Raw genomic sequence first — 16,740 nt, 5'->3', positions numbered from 1 at the left:
TTAGTCAAATTGAAAAATGGAGGTCGTTTTGTTGTTGGTGAGAAAGTAGGCTCGAAACCCATTTGGAGGGGTGCAGGAGCCCTGTTGACGGGCTTGGGAGCGTGGCTGCGAAAGGTGAGTATCGCTGAGTGGGTACCCCGGGCACCAGGCTAGTCGGCCGTGGTAGGCCAAGGGCCCATGGGGGGCCGGGATAGCGTAGTGGGCACGGGTGCGCCTGCTTGGTGCGGGGGCCCGGGGCGCCATTAGCCGCGTGGGCAGTGTTGTGGGCACGGGTGACCCTCGGAAAGGGGCCCGGGAGGCCGGCCTGCCACGTGTGCGTTTCAGGGGAGGTGCCATGGGGGGCACTCCCCAGTGTTAGGGAGCTGGTAGGCTCGGAGGCAGTGTAGTGCCCGGGGGTGCCATAGCGGGAGAATCGGCAGAGGGTCGTGCCTGCCAAAGGGAGCCACGTGTCCCATCCAGGATACCGTGTGAGGGCACGGAGAGAAAATTGGGGGGGGGGGGCGAGGCCCGAAATTGTGAGGACACCAACACAGGCGACGGGAATCTGGGTTGTTAGAACCAATAGTTTAAGCGAGAGGCGCTTGTTGAAAGCCCCGGGGTAGTTTAACAGTTAAATGGTTAGGGTAGATTAGGAGATGTACCCCTCCGCACCATCCATCCCCTCGCTCTCGTTGTGGGCCGCTGGACCCACTTGGTGTTAAGATCGCCGAACTCTGGGGAGGCCATTCTGAGGCTTGAGTTGGGCCTCGAGACAGGACGCTAGCTCTCCCTTATTCCCCTCCGGGAAGGGAACGTAGGGGTTGGGAGTAAGCTAGGTGACAGGATAGGTTAGCCGAACAAGGACGATAAAGGGGGTTAGGGGACGATTTATAGTGGGGAAGTAAAAATAAAAACAACAAAAAAATAAGTTGGGGCTAAATTGGGGTTTGACAAATTAAGGGAGTGGGTATGTACAGTGACAGGCAAAGGCGATAGGTGGGAGGGAGACAGGTAGGTAGGTCCGAGCCCGCCTTCCAAGTGGCCAGCACCACCGCACTCCCTCCACCAACCTCCACTGAACGGCAAAGGCTGGCCAACTTCATCGGCTGGCCGTGTTTTTCTGCAAGGCCTGTGCCGGCCAGTTCATCTGCTGGCTGTTTTTCTTCGAGGCCTGTGCCGGCCAGTTCGTCTGCCGGCTGTGTTTGCCTGCAGCGGCCTTCTTCTGCGGGCTGTGTTTGCCTGCAGCGGCCTTCTTCTGCGGGCTGTGTTTGCCTGCTGCCTTTGCCATGCCATGCCCACTGCCCACGTTCACCAGCCCCGTTCAATTTTTGCTGTGCCCCCCCCTTGTGCATTTCCATGTGCGCCAGGATCCGCAAGGCAACAGTTTGCAAGCTGCGAGAACTGCCCTGTTGGCAGCTACAACACGGGCCTGCAGTGGCGGCCCGTGCACCGTGTTTGTGTTCATCCATCCATTCGTTGTGCTCATTGCGTGTGCCACTTGAGCTGGCACGGAGACTGCGTTTGTGCAGCCCATGCACCGTTGTGGTTCACTGCGTTCAGTTCAAAAGGGAAGGCCTTGGACTGCGCGTGAGCAGCCAGCCACGTTCCCTGTCACCTGCATTGTTTTGAGCCAGAGACTGCATGTGGGCAGCCTGGCTCCCTGCTAACTGCTTTTCTTTTGCAGAGTTCAATGATCCTGGGCCATGGTTTAGTGTAAAATTTGTAAGTTAAGGTTAAGATGTACTGTAAATATGAATGCGCCCCCGGCATGTATGTCTTAGCGCCGGCAATTTTATTTAAGTCGTCCGTGTGAGTGAGTTTGTTTAGGTAGTTACGCAGCCCTCAGGTTATTTATTTTGGGGACACGAATACCATGAATGTCGCACTCAGGGATCCGTAGGTAAAATGTACTAGGGGAAAACTACACATGATGGCACACGAAAATTTGACGACTCGGGACGAGTCTGTAAAAAGGGGAGGGGGTAGTGTTGTGGTTACCAAATTCGCAAACCACCATTCAGGTCCCTTAGGTGAGATATCTCGGTAAGTACATGTGTAGTTAGGCCCAAACCCGTTGTCTAGTGGGAATACATGTCATTTATGCGTGCTGCGACTCTTCAGGATAGCCGTTTTTCTTTTACTATCTTTAATTTGGACCAACCGCCATTGTTACCACCACCAACCACCGCTTCACCACAACCGCCACGACCTTCACGTCACACTTCGCAACCGTCGCATCGCCACCGTTCTTGCGCCGCCTGTGGGTACCGGTGTTGGACTCGTGCAGGGCGCGCGCCGAACAGCGTGTACAAAATCACGGATTTTGTGCTTCAAAAACGGATCAAAACGACACACGCCCACTTTTTGCCGTCCAATCGGTGAGCGAGGGGCGATTTGGCCCCGCCTCCAGGGCGTTGGAGGGCGATCGATATATGCAAATTTATGGATCAAAAAGCATTCACGCCCACTTTTTCTCGGGCCAATGGGGAGCGAGGTGAAAGGTCGAAGGGAGGGGGTCAAAGATGAGAGGGCGAAGCCACGGGGCTGATAAAAAGCGACCGTGTTCGTCAGTCCAGAGAGTAGGAGAGTCGAGAGGGAACAGAGAGTCAAGACTTCGCGGGCGGTGGAGTTGGCAAGAAGGAGCTGGTCGTCGTGTGCGTTGGAGTCGGAACGGAGGGACGGAGCTGTGGAGAGGCGGCGAGGGCAGACGAGGGGTGCTCGCGTCGTGCAGGGAGCTGCACCCCAGGGAGGCCGACAGCGCGACCTGGCCGAGGTGGAGACGCTCGTTGCGGGGCAATAAAAATCCTCTATACCCCGAGCATCAGCAACCCCCTCCTGTTTCCCCCCGCGCTGAGATAGTGCGACCAAGGGGGCCCCTTTCCCACCCTCTACCAGACACTGCCCGCGAGGCCCGCGGAGTTGAGGCACCATCGCCGCTCCGCGTCTCATCACCAGACGGGTAGGCCCGACCCGGTCTCGGCCTCAGGCCCGCCTCATCCTTGAGGGTATTCTTTCCTTGGTTTTGGGTATGTGTTGTCGGCGCCGTCTGTGAAGTAAAATTGTATAAGTGTTGCCGTGTGCTCGTGTAATCGGTATTAGATCTGCATTGTCGCCTTTGCTTTTTGTGTAAATTGAATTGTGTTTTTCTTTTCTGTGTGCTTTTGGTGGAATTGAATATGTGTGCTTCCCGTGTGCCGCGAATAAATGTGCTTTGTGTTGAACTGTTTCCCGCTTCGCTTCGTCATTTCCTTCATTGAATCCTCATCTTGCTTCACGTAAAGGGTTGGTAGTGGGCTGAATACGCCCGATAATTAATCGAACCGTCGAGGTCGACGATAACACCGCTCGGTTATCCCGATAGTACGGAACGGATCGCTTAAGTGGCCCGTGTCCGAAGTCGACCTGCGGCGAGGTGCGATCGCCCGGTCTACCCTCCGCGTGGGTACTTAGGTAGGTCGAATTTGGCGAGCAACCCTATCCCACGCGGGGGCTGATTGGCTCGATCGCGGTGAGATCGAAAGGTCCACCCGTGACTGGTTCCCGGCGTTAGTCCGAGAGGGTCATGACTGGATTGTCCGTCCGGTGGGCGACGTGCCGCGATTCGAGTTACGTGGCCGTCAGCACGCCGGCGGGCGCGAATCCGCAACAATATTAATAGTAAAACAATTAATTTTCTTAATTGGCTAACCGTGTACCAAAACCACCACTGTTTCATCCGAATCTGTTAACTTTTTGAAAATGAAGTACTTCATCGAAAAATGAATAATTAATCGATGAATGGATTAATCAATAAATCAAAAATACCCTTTGTAGCCAAATCACTTGTTCACTGTCGTGTCCAATTACCAGCTTCCGAGCTCAAAAGGTGCCTGAAATATTGTCCAGATGACAAAGAAAATAAATAAGTAATTAATTAATCGATATTAATTAATTAATTGATGAATTTTTTTAATGCTGTTTTGACAAAGTACATCTTCACTTCAGTCACCAAATTTCAGCTTCCGAGTTCAAAGGATAGCTGAGATATTGCCCAGACAAACAAGAAAGCAAGCAAGAAAACTAGAAAGAGCAATCAGCGATTGCAGACCCTCGCCAGGACTTGTTTTGTCTGGTGTATTTTGTGTGGTGTTTGTGTACTGGTGTGTTACGTAATTAATAAGACATAACTCGAACTGCCACTTTATAACTGCTGGCAGTGATGACCAGGTACCAAGACGTCCCGCTTTGATGCAACCCCACTTTGATTGGACACCTGACCCTGACCCATGACGTTTTTCATTATTATTCAATTCAATTTAGAATGAGATTAAAATAACTTCAGTTCAAATCAAATGGAAGACCAAATAGGTAAAGTCCTGCATTGGAGTCATCAGAATGAACCCGAACAAGCAAAAAGCAAAGATGAAGTCATCAGGAGGAACCTGGATAGGATTTGCATTTCAGCTGCTACTTCTGTACCCTCAAACCCACTCAGGCACAGCCAAGTGAGCCATTTTCAAAAAAGAAAAAGAAAAACAACCTACATTGAAAAAATTAAAAAAAAATTCTGTCTGCCAGACCATGCGTCCGATCAAGTTGAAATTTAAGATGTATATTCCACACTACTAGATCATAATTGTGAAGTTTCATGTCAGTTGATTAAGAGGAAAACATTAATATTTTTCTTCAATACAATATGGCTGCCAAACCATGTGACCTATCAATTGTTCCTGAGCAAAATTGTACACCCAAGTCTTGGGGAACATTTTTTCTGGAGTTTTCTCTCAATCTGTCCAGCCATTCTGGAGAAAAAATATTTTTATAGGTTTTAGGGTAAATCCAATATTGCTGCCAAACCATGTAACCTATGATATCAAATGTATGATCTTTTAGTTCCTCATGGATAGGCGGTCATACGTGTAAAGTTTTGCCACAATCTTCTGTTCAGCCACTTCAGAGAGGAAGATTTTAAAAGGTTTAAAGAAGAAAAACTATGGCTGCTGAATCACGTGACCGATGACGTTATCAATTATTTTTACTGTGCACCATTTTATTCTGTAGACCCCCTTCGACCTAAAAATTTATAATGGTGTGAACAAACTTTGTTACATCACGGGTAATGAAGATTGTGGTCAAGTTTCATCAAAATTGTGTATGTAGTTTCAGAGAAGAAAGCAAATACATATTCTGGGGGGCAATCCCCCCTCCTTCCACCTCACTTTGAGCCTGAGATTTCTCATGCCATGAACAAACTTTGGTACATCATGGGTGATTTGGGTTGTATTCATATTTCATCAGAAGTGTGTGAGTCGTTTCTGCGAAGAAAGCAAATACCTCTTTGGGGGGGGGGGGATCCCCCACCCCGTAAACTCCCTCCATCGACCCCCCTCAGACCCCGATCGTTTCGTTTTAATTCCGTGAACAACCTTTGGTACATCACAGGTGATGAAGGTTGTGGTGGTTTCATAAGAATTGCCTGTGTAGTTTCTGATAAGAAAGCAAATACCTATTTTAGGGGGCAACCCCCTTCGATCCCCTGAGGGTCTGATTTTTTTAATGCCATTAGCAAACCTTGGAACATACACAGTGATGAATGCAGTAAAGTTTCATCGAAATCGTATGTGTAGTTTCAGAGAAGAAGTTGCAAGTATTTGTGGACAGAAAATGGCCGACTGACGACGCGCCATCCCATAAGCTCCCCGAAACTACCTTCCAGGTGAGCTAAAAATGAACACCTGACACTGTAATACAAGCACTCAACATTTGTCCACCTAGCTTTGCAGCCACAATTCGTCTTCTTGGTTTTCTCAACACAAGATTCATCTTCATGCAAATACGGTATTCATATTTTCCCAGTGCGCTGATCGCACAATCTCTCGGCACCTCAGTAACTTCTCCACTCCAGATTCGCCATGTAGCCGTTCGATAGCTTGATTGGAGATTTTTAGTTTCTATGGAATTTAAATTCCAGATAAGGTGTTGTCATCACGCACCGTCCATCTCATTTTTCAATTTTTCCGGCAAAACCGCTGGGCCGTTACGGCTGAAATTTGGCAGCAACGTTCCTCCCATGACTGGTAACAGGAATTGCAAAACTCGTTCTGATCACATGACTTTGAGTATGTCAAAATGGCCGACTTCTTAAATTTCGTTAAAAAATCTTCTCTAGACACATCGATCAGAATGCTATCAAATCTCGGTTTCAACATTAAGCCAGGGTAGGGATGTTAAATTGCAGAGGCCATGCTGATCACTTAACCAGAAGTGTGTCAAAATGGCTGACTGTCAATTTTTGGGAAAATTGCATTAATTATTTTAACCCTCTAACCATTTCTGGATTTACCATCTCTACCACCCTTGGCCAATTTTTATAACCACCCACCCATACCCCCACTCTACCTTACTAACTACAAACTAGATCAGATTTAGTCTTTTGGGTGCTGATGTTGCGTTTTTGTTGTTTTGTTTTTTTTGACTTACATGTTCATTAGTCTGAGGACACCCTGAAAAGTAATGCCTTGTACCTTTCTTTTCTTTTTTACTTCAAAACGGGTTAGGATATTTGAATGAAACAAAGACATATGCTTGCATAAATCTTTATTCCACTATGGTGTCCATTCACTTCTCAACATAATCATCACTGTAGTCAACACATTTCTGCCAATGTTGAAGTAGTTTTGTGATGCCATCACGATAGAACTGTGCATTCAGCTGACAGAACCGTCGCTTCACAGTGGCCTTGACATCATCTTTTGGGAAAGAGATGAAAATCTGACGGAGCCAAGTCAGGGCTGTAACATGGGGTGCTGTAAGATTGTGAAATTGAGGCGACAAATTACTTGTCATTCACGCATTTGTACGAGGACCTTTTGGGATGCCCCAAAGCCCCCAGCAGAACATGCCTCTGGCACATGTAGTCGTGACAGTAACTTTTTATTTACTAGAATATTGTGATGTTTGTATCCTTGGAATCCAATAAATAATTAGCTTTTTACAATGCTCCATTATGTAAGTATTACAAAACACCATCCTCCCCCAAAATGATGATGTCACAGCTTGTATGGTGCTCCTTGACAATCATCTTAGTAAACAAAAGGACTATTGTTGCAGATTTACTTGATGTTAGTGGTGATTATAAATCTGGATGTCACAAATTGCTTTGTTATTATTGATATAAGTGTTTACTCGATCAAAATTATTTGTCCTTACCACTGATATCAGCTTTGTGGCCTCATTGTGATAACCCTGGATGGCTTCCCAGAAGCTATAGACAATTGAAATGCAACTTGAATTAAGCAGCGGTAAGTAAGCAGTCGCATATTGATTCTAATCTTTTGGAAACTAAATCCAGTTTGGGGAGAATTAAAATATTGCTATTGGATTATTGGTATAACCCAAGCTGGCTCATTCCTGACATGAAAGGAGAACAGAAATCAGCATTCCTCATCTGGTGTGGTATTAAAGTGATGTCAGTCACCCATTGTGGTTTGGATTTTTTTTTTTTGTATACCTTGTCGAGGCTCGTATGAGAGCTAACACACAACGCACAGCAAGGGGGGCATGAGACAAGAGGGGTGGGAGTGGGAAGGACAAAACAGTTGGGAAAAGAGACATGAGGAGATCTGTGGAAGGGAGAGGGATGGAGCGGGGAACAATGGGAATACAAGATGGACATTCAAGGGACTTTCAGGAAGGAAAGCAGGGAATTTGAAGGAGGTGGGCTTGGGGTGGATTAACGAGGGTAGAAAAGATCAAGGATTTGGATGGGGGATGGTGGGGATAAGAGGTGGTGGTGAACAGCTGTTTTGAAGGCCTGGAGGAAAGAATGGGAATGAACAGTGTGAGGGAGTTTATTCCAAAGGTGGGAAAAAGAGGAATGAAAGAGTGAAGGTGAGCAGTGATTCGTGATTTTGGTAGTTTTACCAGAAGGGGGTTGTTGGCGGAACTTGAGCGCCCTGCGGAAATGTGGCGGGGACAAATCACAGAGAGACCAGGGGGAACAAGACTGGAGAGGAGATGGTAGAAGACAGAAAGACCATCAACCTGCCTGCGGTGAGAAAGTGAGACGCCAAAGGACTCAGCCTCATCGCGGGAGATGCCAATGAAATGCCTTGGTTTCCACAGCGTGAAGCTGAGAAAGGTGGGAAGCAGGAGCACCAGCCCAGAGGGGAGAGCAGTACTCCATCAGGCTGCGAACGAAAGCTTTGTAAGTGGTCAGGAGCTCAGGTTGTCCGAGGAAGGACTTTGCACGACTGAGGATTCCCATCGGTGACTGACTTTGGAGGCCAGGTTTGAAATGCGGCTTTCCCAGGAAAGATCATGGCAGATTGTGAGACCCAGAAGTTTGAAAGAAAGGGCTTCTTCCAGAGGATTGTGCAGAAAGTGGATGGGGCGGGGGGTTCTAAATGGTACTTGCGGAGAGACATAGTGAGAGTGTGAATTTGTCTGGATTGAATGACAAGTTCCACGTGTTGGACCAGTTTGTGATTTTACCCAAATGTGCAGTGAGCGAAGAAGCTACTGCATGCTGGTCTGAGGGATGACAGATGGTACAGCAGAGGGTGGAGTCATCAGCAAAGAGATATAGAGGATTTTCGAGAGAGTCAGAGAGATCATTGATGAAAACCAGAAAAAGAACAGGGCCGAGAACGCTACCTTGAGGAACTCCAGCCTGGACAGGACAAGGGGATGAAAGAACTCCATTTAGGGCCACACGTTGACTGCGACAGGAGAGGAAGTCTGCGAGCCATGAGTGGAGATGGCCTTGGATACCATAGGAAGAATTTGGTGAGCAGGGCAGGGTGCCAGACCATATCAAAAGCACGCGATATGTCTCGGGATATGGCTCTGATTTCATGTCCAGCATTGAGGACCTCCATCCATTGTTGGGAGAGCAGAAGCAGCATATCCAGGGTAGAGTGGCCTGGTCTGAAACCAAATTGATGATCGGAAATCAGGCCATTGGAGAAGAGGAAGGATTTGATGTCTGAAGCGATGATGGATTTCATAACCTTGCTGATGATTGGGAGAAGGCTGATTGGTCTGTAGTTGCAGGGATCTGTTTTTGCAACTTTTTATGCAGGGCAGTAATATTTGCTGATTTCCAAGCAGATGGCAGATGACCTTGAGCAAATGAGCCGGTGAATAGAACAGAGAGAGGGTGAGCAAGAGCAGAGGAGCAGTTTTTTAGTTGCAGAATTTGAATCTGAGTAGAGGTTTGCCAGCAAGCTCTCCACCTTGTCAGTAGAAAAGGACACAAAGTCCAGGGACAGTTGAATGCAATTGGGTCAGGTGGCTAGAGAAAGCGATCAGTTTTGGACACAAGATTTGATGCAAACACCGAGTTTAGACATTCAGCCTTTTCACGTGCGGTATTAGCAGTGTGGCCATTTGAGGTAAGGGAGGGGATGGAGGGGGAACATACACCAGAAATAGATTTGATTAAACACCACCAGGATTTGGAGGAGGGAGAGAGGTTTGAAAGTTCAGACTTGAGCTTAGAAAGATGTTGTTTTCTGGGTCTCCTGAGGGTAGATACACACTTGTTCCAAGCTTTATAGGAGGAACTGAGATTATCCTCAGTTGGGTTTGCTTTCCATGAGGCAAAGGCAAGTTGTTTCAGGACAACTGCCTCACCACAAGCTTCAGTGAACCATGGGCGGGAGGAAGGGTAGGAAAACTGATGACGAGAGGGGATCAATCTGTGCATGAGGGAGAGCAAGTTTCTTTGAAAGAATTCCCAGGATGAGTTGATGTTGGAGAAAGTAACGATAGGAGACCAGTCTGTAAGTTTGATGGCTGCTTGGAGACCCTGCCAGTCTGCTGGAGTGAAATGCCAGACTCGATGGCGGTGAGGTTGTTTTCTGATCACAGCCAGAGAGATGTCTACTTTGCCAAGGACGTGGTCAGAAGAACCGATTGGAGCGACGGAAGAACAGCAGATATTTTCAGGGAAATTTGTCAGAGTCAGATCCAGAAGAGATGGAGTACCATTGGTTGAGATCCGGGTCGGGAAATTGACCGATTGAGTCAGTCCCAATGAGTTGCAGAAAGCTTTTGCTGAAGTGCCATGACCGGTGAGAGAGGTACCCACACCTAGCTAACTGGCATGATGACAATTGAAGTCGCCACATATGAGGAAGAGAGAGTTTGGATGAGAAGATAGAAGTTGGTCCATGTTTTCATATAGTGAGGTGTAGATGGAGTCATCACTGTTTGGTGGATGGTACAGTACACATATAAACATGAGGTGGGAGTGGAGGGGAAGCCGTAGCCGGAAGTATTCCTAGGGGTGTGGGGGAGTAAGGGCAGTGCATGGAGAGTGAGGAATGGAGTCTTGATGAAGAGAGCAACTCCTCCACTAGGACGAGGCTCAGGTCTGTCATACCGGACGAGGGGTAACCAGGGAGAGATACTTCGGAGTCAGAGATGTCTTGAGGGAGGAAAGTTTCTGTTCGGCAGATTATGTCTGGTTTGTCAGTGGCAACCTGTGTGGAGAGATCTGAAAGGTTTGAGCGAAGGCCCCGGATATTTGAGGTCCACACTGTTAATGAAGAGGGAGGGGAGGAGGCTTTGGGTGCATGGGTGGGAGGGGAGGGGGAGTGTAGGACAAGGGAGGAGGGGGGGGGTAAGGAGGGTTGTTGAAAGAGTGTGGGAGATTGCAGAATAGCTCGGGGAGGGGGCCGGATGAGGAAGAGAAAAGGCTCTGTGGTGCTGGGGGAGAGGGGGTGGCAAGAGAGGAGGCAGAAGGCAGTTGAAGATTTGAGGAGGTGGAGTGATTTGATGAAGGTGAGAGGGCAGGGGAAGGAGACAGTTTGTGGATGAAAGGGAGGAGCGGGCAACTTTGAAAAGGGTGAGTGGGGGGTGAATGGTGGGAGAAGGGTAAGTGGGGAGAGTTGAGTGAGAAAGGTGAGGGGGGAGTTTTTGAGAGAGGTGGGAGGGAGGCTTGGAGAGAGAAGAGTGGGAGAGGGGTGAGTGGCGTGAGAGGGGTGAGAGGGGTGAGAGGGGTGAGAGGGGTGAGTTGGCACTGAAGTTGGAAAAAAAGAATGGTCGATGGAAAGTGAACACTCATCGCAAACTGGGGTTTTAAATTTTTTTTACGTCAGAGATGTGATGAACCACATTTCTTGATGGATGCAATAAAGGCGAATTCAGAGAATGGAGAGAAGAAACGCTGTAACTGTTGGAATTTTTCGGCAAGGTATGAGGGAAAGGTCGAATTGAGAGCAGTCTGTTTAAATGGAAGAAGAGTCGTGAATTATGATACAGTAAAGATTACCACACGTGTGAAAGAGGAAGATGAAGCATTATCAGAGATCGTTATTATTATTATTGTTTGAGATTATTATTGTTCATCAGATTATGTAATGGAAGTGTTGTGGAAAAATCGTGAGGTGAATGGTGAATTTGGATCGGTAAACGCAGGGGGTGGAAACAGGTCACGTGGTTACGGGAGGTGTATAGTCAAAAGTGAATTTATTTATTTTAAATAAGGATTGCGTAACATTCGGAAAAGGGAAGGTTGAAGTAAAATCGTGGAAGTGTGTAAAATCGGTTGAAGTAAAATCGTGGAAATTTGGAACTGTAAATGCAGTGTGAAGCTGCTGGGTCGATGGAAAGTACCAGGAAGAGTAGAGAGCCACGTGGTTACAGGAGGTGTATCGATCGAAAGGATACAAGTAAGATTATTGATTTTTGATGTAATTTTTGAAGAATAGGGAAGATTCGGGAATGGAAGGTTGTCGGAAGAAATCGTGAAGGTAATGGCGAGAGAGGGTCAGCTCAGTCGAATAAAGATGGTGCGCCGGCAGAAGGAGGAAGAAGAAGAAGAAGAGCGAGAATAATAATAATAAGAAGGATCGGGACTTGTCGGTGTGCAGGGAGAAAGGTCGTTAATTTTTGTTTGCTTTGTGTTTTTTTGCTTTGGATTTAAGACAAGAAACAGAGTGTTTAGATTGGGAGGGATGGGGGACGTTCGGAAAGTGGGGAAAATAGGAATTGAAGGTAATCGGGAGAGAATACAAATAAACATGATCGTACACCGAGAGGGGAAGGATGGGTAGGTCTCAAGGAAGACAGGGTCGACGAAAACTCACAAAATAGCACGATTTTTGAAATAAAACCGAACTAGGAACACACGGAAACATGTGGGTGAGAAAATAAACAGTTAAAACGGGACATATAACAACTGGAAACAACTTTGAGAAAGTCGGCAGAGAAACCTGCCGACGCTCCACACCCAGAACCGGAAGTCAAGAACGGAAGGATGACAAGGTAATGCTGTCTAAATCCTTCTAACAGAGTAATATGTAAAATACAAGAATTGAATTTGGGTGAATATCCATTATGGAAGGTACCTGCAATAATTCATCAAGTCATGCTGTATTTATGGTCATCAATATTTTGTGTGCAGCCTGTGGCAGCTTGTTTGCAATATTGCTGAGATTGCAGCTGTGGCATGATATAATGTTTGGTTCAGGCAGAAATTTGTAATTTGTTCAGGGTGCCAGCAATAGCCTGCCTACTCTTTGCAAAGGACACCATGAGATCTTTAACATCCACAGACTAAAACCAGCAGATGGGACACGCCTTTTACATCTATCTGTGGGACGGCACGCACAATGACGAATCACCCTGGCTGTGAAACACTGAAATGGCAGTTTATAGCTACATTCGACATTAGAACCTAGACTAGACAACTTAGAGGTGAGTATGCGTACCTTTAGTTCATCCTGCCAGCCCTGCATTTACATTGTACAGAGGGATAAATTAGGTGTAACAGCCAAGGAAATCTGATATTGTTTTTTTTTATCTATTGGTCGCTTTTTATTATTTTTTCTAGATCTGCACATAGTTTCTTGAAGCTGGGTCTGTCACATGGGTCGATTCGGGTACACATCTGCACAACTGTGCAAACTCTTTCAGGGCAGTCACTGGGGAAATCAATGCATTCTCCTCTAGTCACGAGGTCCATCACTTCTTTGTGGTTCTTACCTGGAAAAGCAAGTCAGTTGGACAATCATGCTTTGCTCATTTTGACTACAAATAGCTTACTTTGACTCATCCACACAGCCAACCTTACTGTGCGTTGGAGGAATATTGGGCTTTGTCAAGATTTGTTCCGATCTGAGTCGGTGGTCAATTCGATCGATACGTTTTACCAAGTGAAGGTTGATAAATGTGTGCTAACCACCGTGGGAAGCAAGCAAAAAGCTGATATTTCCTATGTTAAGCCTTCATTGGAGCAAATGAGATCTCTTACTTATGACATTTATGTAAAAGGAATATTTAGCATGCATATTCATGGAATTAGTAATAGTGCCAGTGCCCAAGAGCTGTGATCTTTGAGACCGTTATATGAATATATAGGGATTGGGTGATCACGAAATCAAAAAAGTAAGCATACAAGGCTCTACCATCAAAAATTTAAGTGATCTCAGATTCAAAATTCTGACACAGAAAAACCCCAACACACCAACTATCACCTCACATCATCATGTTCACCTTCAATAACAGAACAAGGTAGGAATTATCCCTTTAAATAACTCTCAGAAAATAACTCGCACCTCCGACATTGGAATTAACTGACCCCAAATATATTCCACAATTGCTCTTGTTTGGAGCTTCATTTGATGAGTTTTATAACAATCGGAAACCTTCTAACTGGGACATGAATTTTTGCTCTACCTTTCAGATTCCGAAGATGCTTCTTTAAGTGCATGCAAGTTTGTTCAGGAACAATTCTTGTCATATATTTCACCATTCCCGAAATACCTACCAATGTATGGCAGCACCCCGTAGCTGTACAATTCAGTAATGATGATGCCAAACGACCACACATCAGATTTGCTGGTAAACAACGACGTTTTCAAGGTTTCTACTGCAGTCCAACGTATGGGCAACTGATGACCTGTGAATGGGTTACATCAAAAGGTGTGTGTGTTTGTTCCAAAACATATTGAAGAATATACAAGAGCTGCAATAAGATGTAGAAACATCTTGAGATTCATTGATGATTTACTAGCAATTAATGATGGATTTGTAGTTGATCAGCTTCATGATGATATACAGTATATCCAAAATAACTCGAATTAAAAAGGAAAACCAAACTCGCACTTTAGTTTATTTTTCAGAATTACAAATCGATATTGATAATAATCAATTTCACAACAAATTATTTTACAAACGAGATTATTTCCCATTCCACATTGTTGACCACCTTTCTTTGACAAAACATTCCTAAAAAGCTATTCCATGGTACAGTTGCAGGTGAAATAATAAGAACAGTGAGAGTAACCATACATACCACTGAACTTATCAATACATTAAAACAACTTGTCAAACGTTTATTAACACAGCACTGAACTTATCAATACATTAAAACAATTAGTCAGACATGTATGCTAATGACTTAGGGTGAAAGATGATGTAGGGCAAGTGGTAGGGTGAAAATAACAGAAAGAGGATGTGAAAGAGCAGCAGAGCAGGATTATAGAACTCGTGAGCTGATGCCGTCCAGTCCAGTTGCAGAATCAGAGTCGAGGGTTGCCAGAAACTACTCCACCTTCTCAGGTGTAAAAGACACAGAGTTCCAGGAGGAGTTGGGTATGACTGGGTAGAGTGGGTACAGAGAGCAAGGATTTGGGGACACAAAATTAGAAAGCAAACACAATTGAGGCACTCGGCCTTCTCACAAGCGAGGGGTCAGCTGTGATGCCATGTGAAGTGATGATATGGATGGAGGGGGAGCATACTCAAGAGACAGAATTAACAAGGCGCCACGAGGTTTCAGTGGAGGGAGACAAGTTTGAACGTTCAATCTTGAGATTGGACAAATGTTGTTTGCTGGCTCTCAGAGTGGACACACACTTGTTGCGGGCTTTGTGGAATGATGTTGATGATTAAATGCAGTTGGGTTTGCTTTACAGAAAGAGAAAGTAAGTCGTTTCAGAGCAACTGCCTCACCACAGGATTCAATGTACCATGGGTGGAAAGAATGATGGGATAACTGAAGCCAAAAGTAATCCTGGGGGTTGGGAGGTGTAAGATCAGTACACCAACAGTAAGAAATTGAGTTAGTAATGAGAGCGCAACTCCACCGCAAATGTGGGGTACAGGCCTATCAAATCAGAGCAGACAATAGCTGGGGAGACACAGGAAAGAGTCAGCAACATCCTGTGGGAGGAAGCATTCTGATAAACAAATGTTGTCCAGTTTATCAGCAGCAGCTTGGATTGGGAGATCTGTCAGGTTGGAGTGGAGGCCTTGGATGTTTGAAGACCACACAGTGAAAGACAGGGGAGGAGGAGTTGGGAGGGTGCGGGATGGGGGAGGGGTGGATCTGAGTGCATGAGGGGCGGGGAGGAGGCTGGGAGGGTGAGGGATGGGGTTGAGCCTAAGAGGATACAGGACGATGAGGATGATGGGAGCATATGGAATGAGATGCAATAAGGGAAGGTGTGGCATGAGGAGGAAGATGGGAGGTTGTGGGAGGAGGGGAAGCTGAGAGAGGGCAGGATGCGGGGATGGTTTGAGGAGGCAGAGTGAGGGGAGGCTTTAAGGGGGCTGGGTGAGGGGGAAGATTTGAATGGTGGGTTGAGGGGAAGCTTGAGGAGGGTGGCATGAGGGGGAACTTTGAGAGGGTGGGGTGAGGGGTGTAGAAAGATGGGACATGAAGAGAGGAACACATACAAGTGGGGTTGGAAGGATGTGGGCTCATAGATGTGGGGAAGGATACTGAAACGCAGTGGTTTGACACCATAAAATAACAGGAAGAGGATTTGATTGACATGAGTAGACAGCTCTGCAAACTTAACTTCTCAAGATTCCCAAATTGGACATATAGAGATAAAAATTATGGGATGGGTGGAAGGAATTTTTGTTGAAGGCACGGAGAAAGGTAGTGCTGGAGGTACAGGAGGAGGGTTGACGGACCAAGCACTTAGGTGAGAGAGAGGTTTGTAAAATATGGCTTGTGAAGAATAAGAAGAGAAATAGATTGTGATGATCAAGAACACCTTCCAACCCCACTTACATGTGTCCCCCTCTTCATGTCCCATCTTTCTGCATCCCCTCTTCACCCCACCCTCTCAAAGTTCCCCCTCATGCCACCCTCCCCAAGCTTCCCCCTAAACCCACCACTCAAAGCTTCCCCCTCACCCAAATCCCTCAAACCATCCCCTCATTCTGCCCTCTCTCAGCTTCCTGCTATCCCACACCCTCACATCTTCCCTCTCATGCCATATTTTAGAATAGAGAAGAGGGAGAGATAAAGAAAGGACAATACACACCAAGTACAGGAAGTACAGATAGAAGGCAGATGGAGATAGTGGGGTTTTTTAGTGAAAAATAGTTTGTTTGTTTTTTTCTAAAGCATTAAGGGGGAAGAGAATATGGTTGAAGAAGCAGAGTGGACAACATTTTGGAAAAAAAATGAGGGGAATGAGAAAAAAAGCTGAAAACCGACACGATTTTGCTCACTGGCTATCCGAGGAGTATGCCGGCCTGAGCTGCATGAAAATGAATTTGACTATACAGTACAGCACACAAGGAACGATTTAACATGGAAAATTTGATGAAAACACAAACAGCAATACAGGGGAAGTAAATACCAGAAAAAAAAAAACACGATGGCTATGGTTTGGAAAATGTAGCTTTGCTTGAGGTGGAAGGAGCAGTTGCAGATTCGACCGACATGTGGAGTAACCCAAAACTGGAAATATTATAATATAATGATGTAATGTTTTAGGAATAGCTATTACTGGACAATAAATAATTAGAATT

General features: G+C 46.1%; 1 protein-coding gene across 3 annotated transcripts in view; it reads right to left on the bottom strand.

Annotated features, from left to right (window-relative positions):
- Positions 1 to 6,538: 6,538 nt before the first annotated feature.
- The window catches only part of LOC147028006 (proto-oncogene tyrosine-protein kinase LCK-like), a 63,457-nt gene continuing 53,255 nt past the window's right edge, over positions 6,539 to 16,740 (bottom strand). For all 3 annotated transcript variants that reach the window (XM_085877924.1, XM_085877925.1, XM_085877923.1), the window contains 2 exons: positions 13,736 to 13,867; positions 6,539 to 12,951 (listed from right to left, as the gene is read on the bottom strand). In XM_085877924.1, coding sequence (XP_085734050.1) covers positions 12,770 to 12,951; positions 13,736 to 13,867 — 314 coding nt within the window. In that variant the 3' untranslated portion in view covers positions 6,539 to 12,769. The remainder of the gene's footprint in view (positions 12,952 to 13,735; positions 13,868 to 16,740) is intronic.

Source organism: Eptatretus burgeri, chromosome 4 (genome assembly GCF_056783735.1).
Source record: "Eptatretus burgeri isolate ZD-2024b chromosome 4, Ebu_testis_v1, whole genome shotgun sequence".
Classification (NCBI taxonomy): domain Eukaryota; kingdom Metazoa; phylum Chordata; class Myxini; order Myxiniformes; family Myxinidae; genus Eptatretus; species Eptatretus burgeri.
Note: the sequence above shows the minus strand (reverse complement) of the source record. Positions and strands in the feature narration are given on the sequence as shown.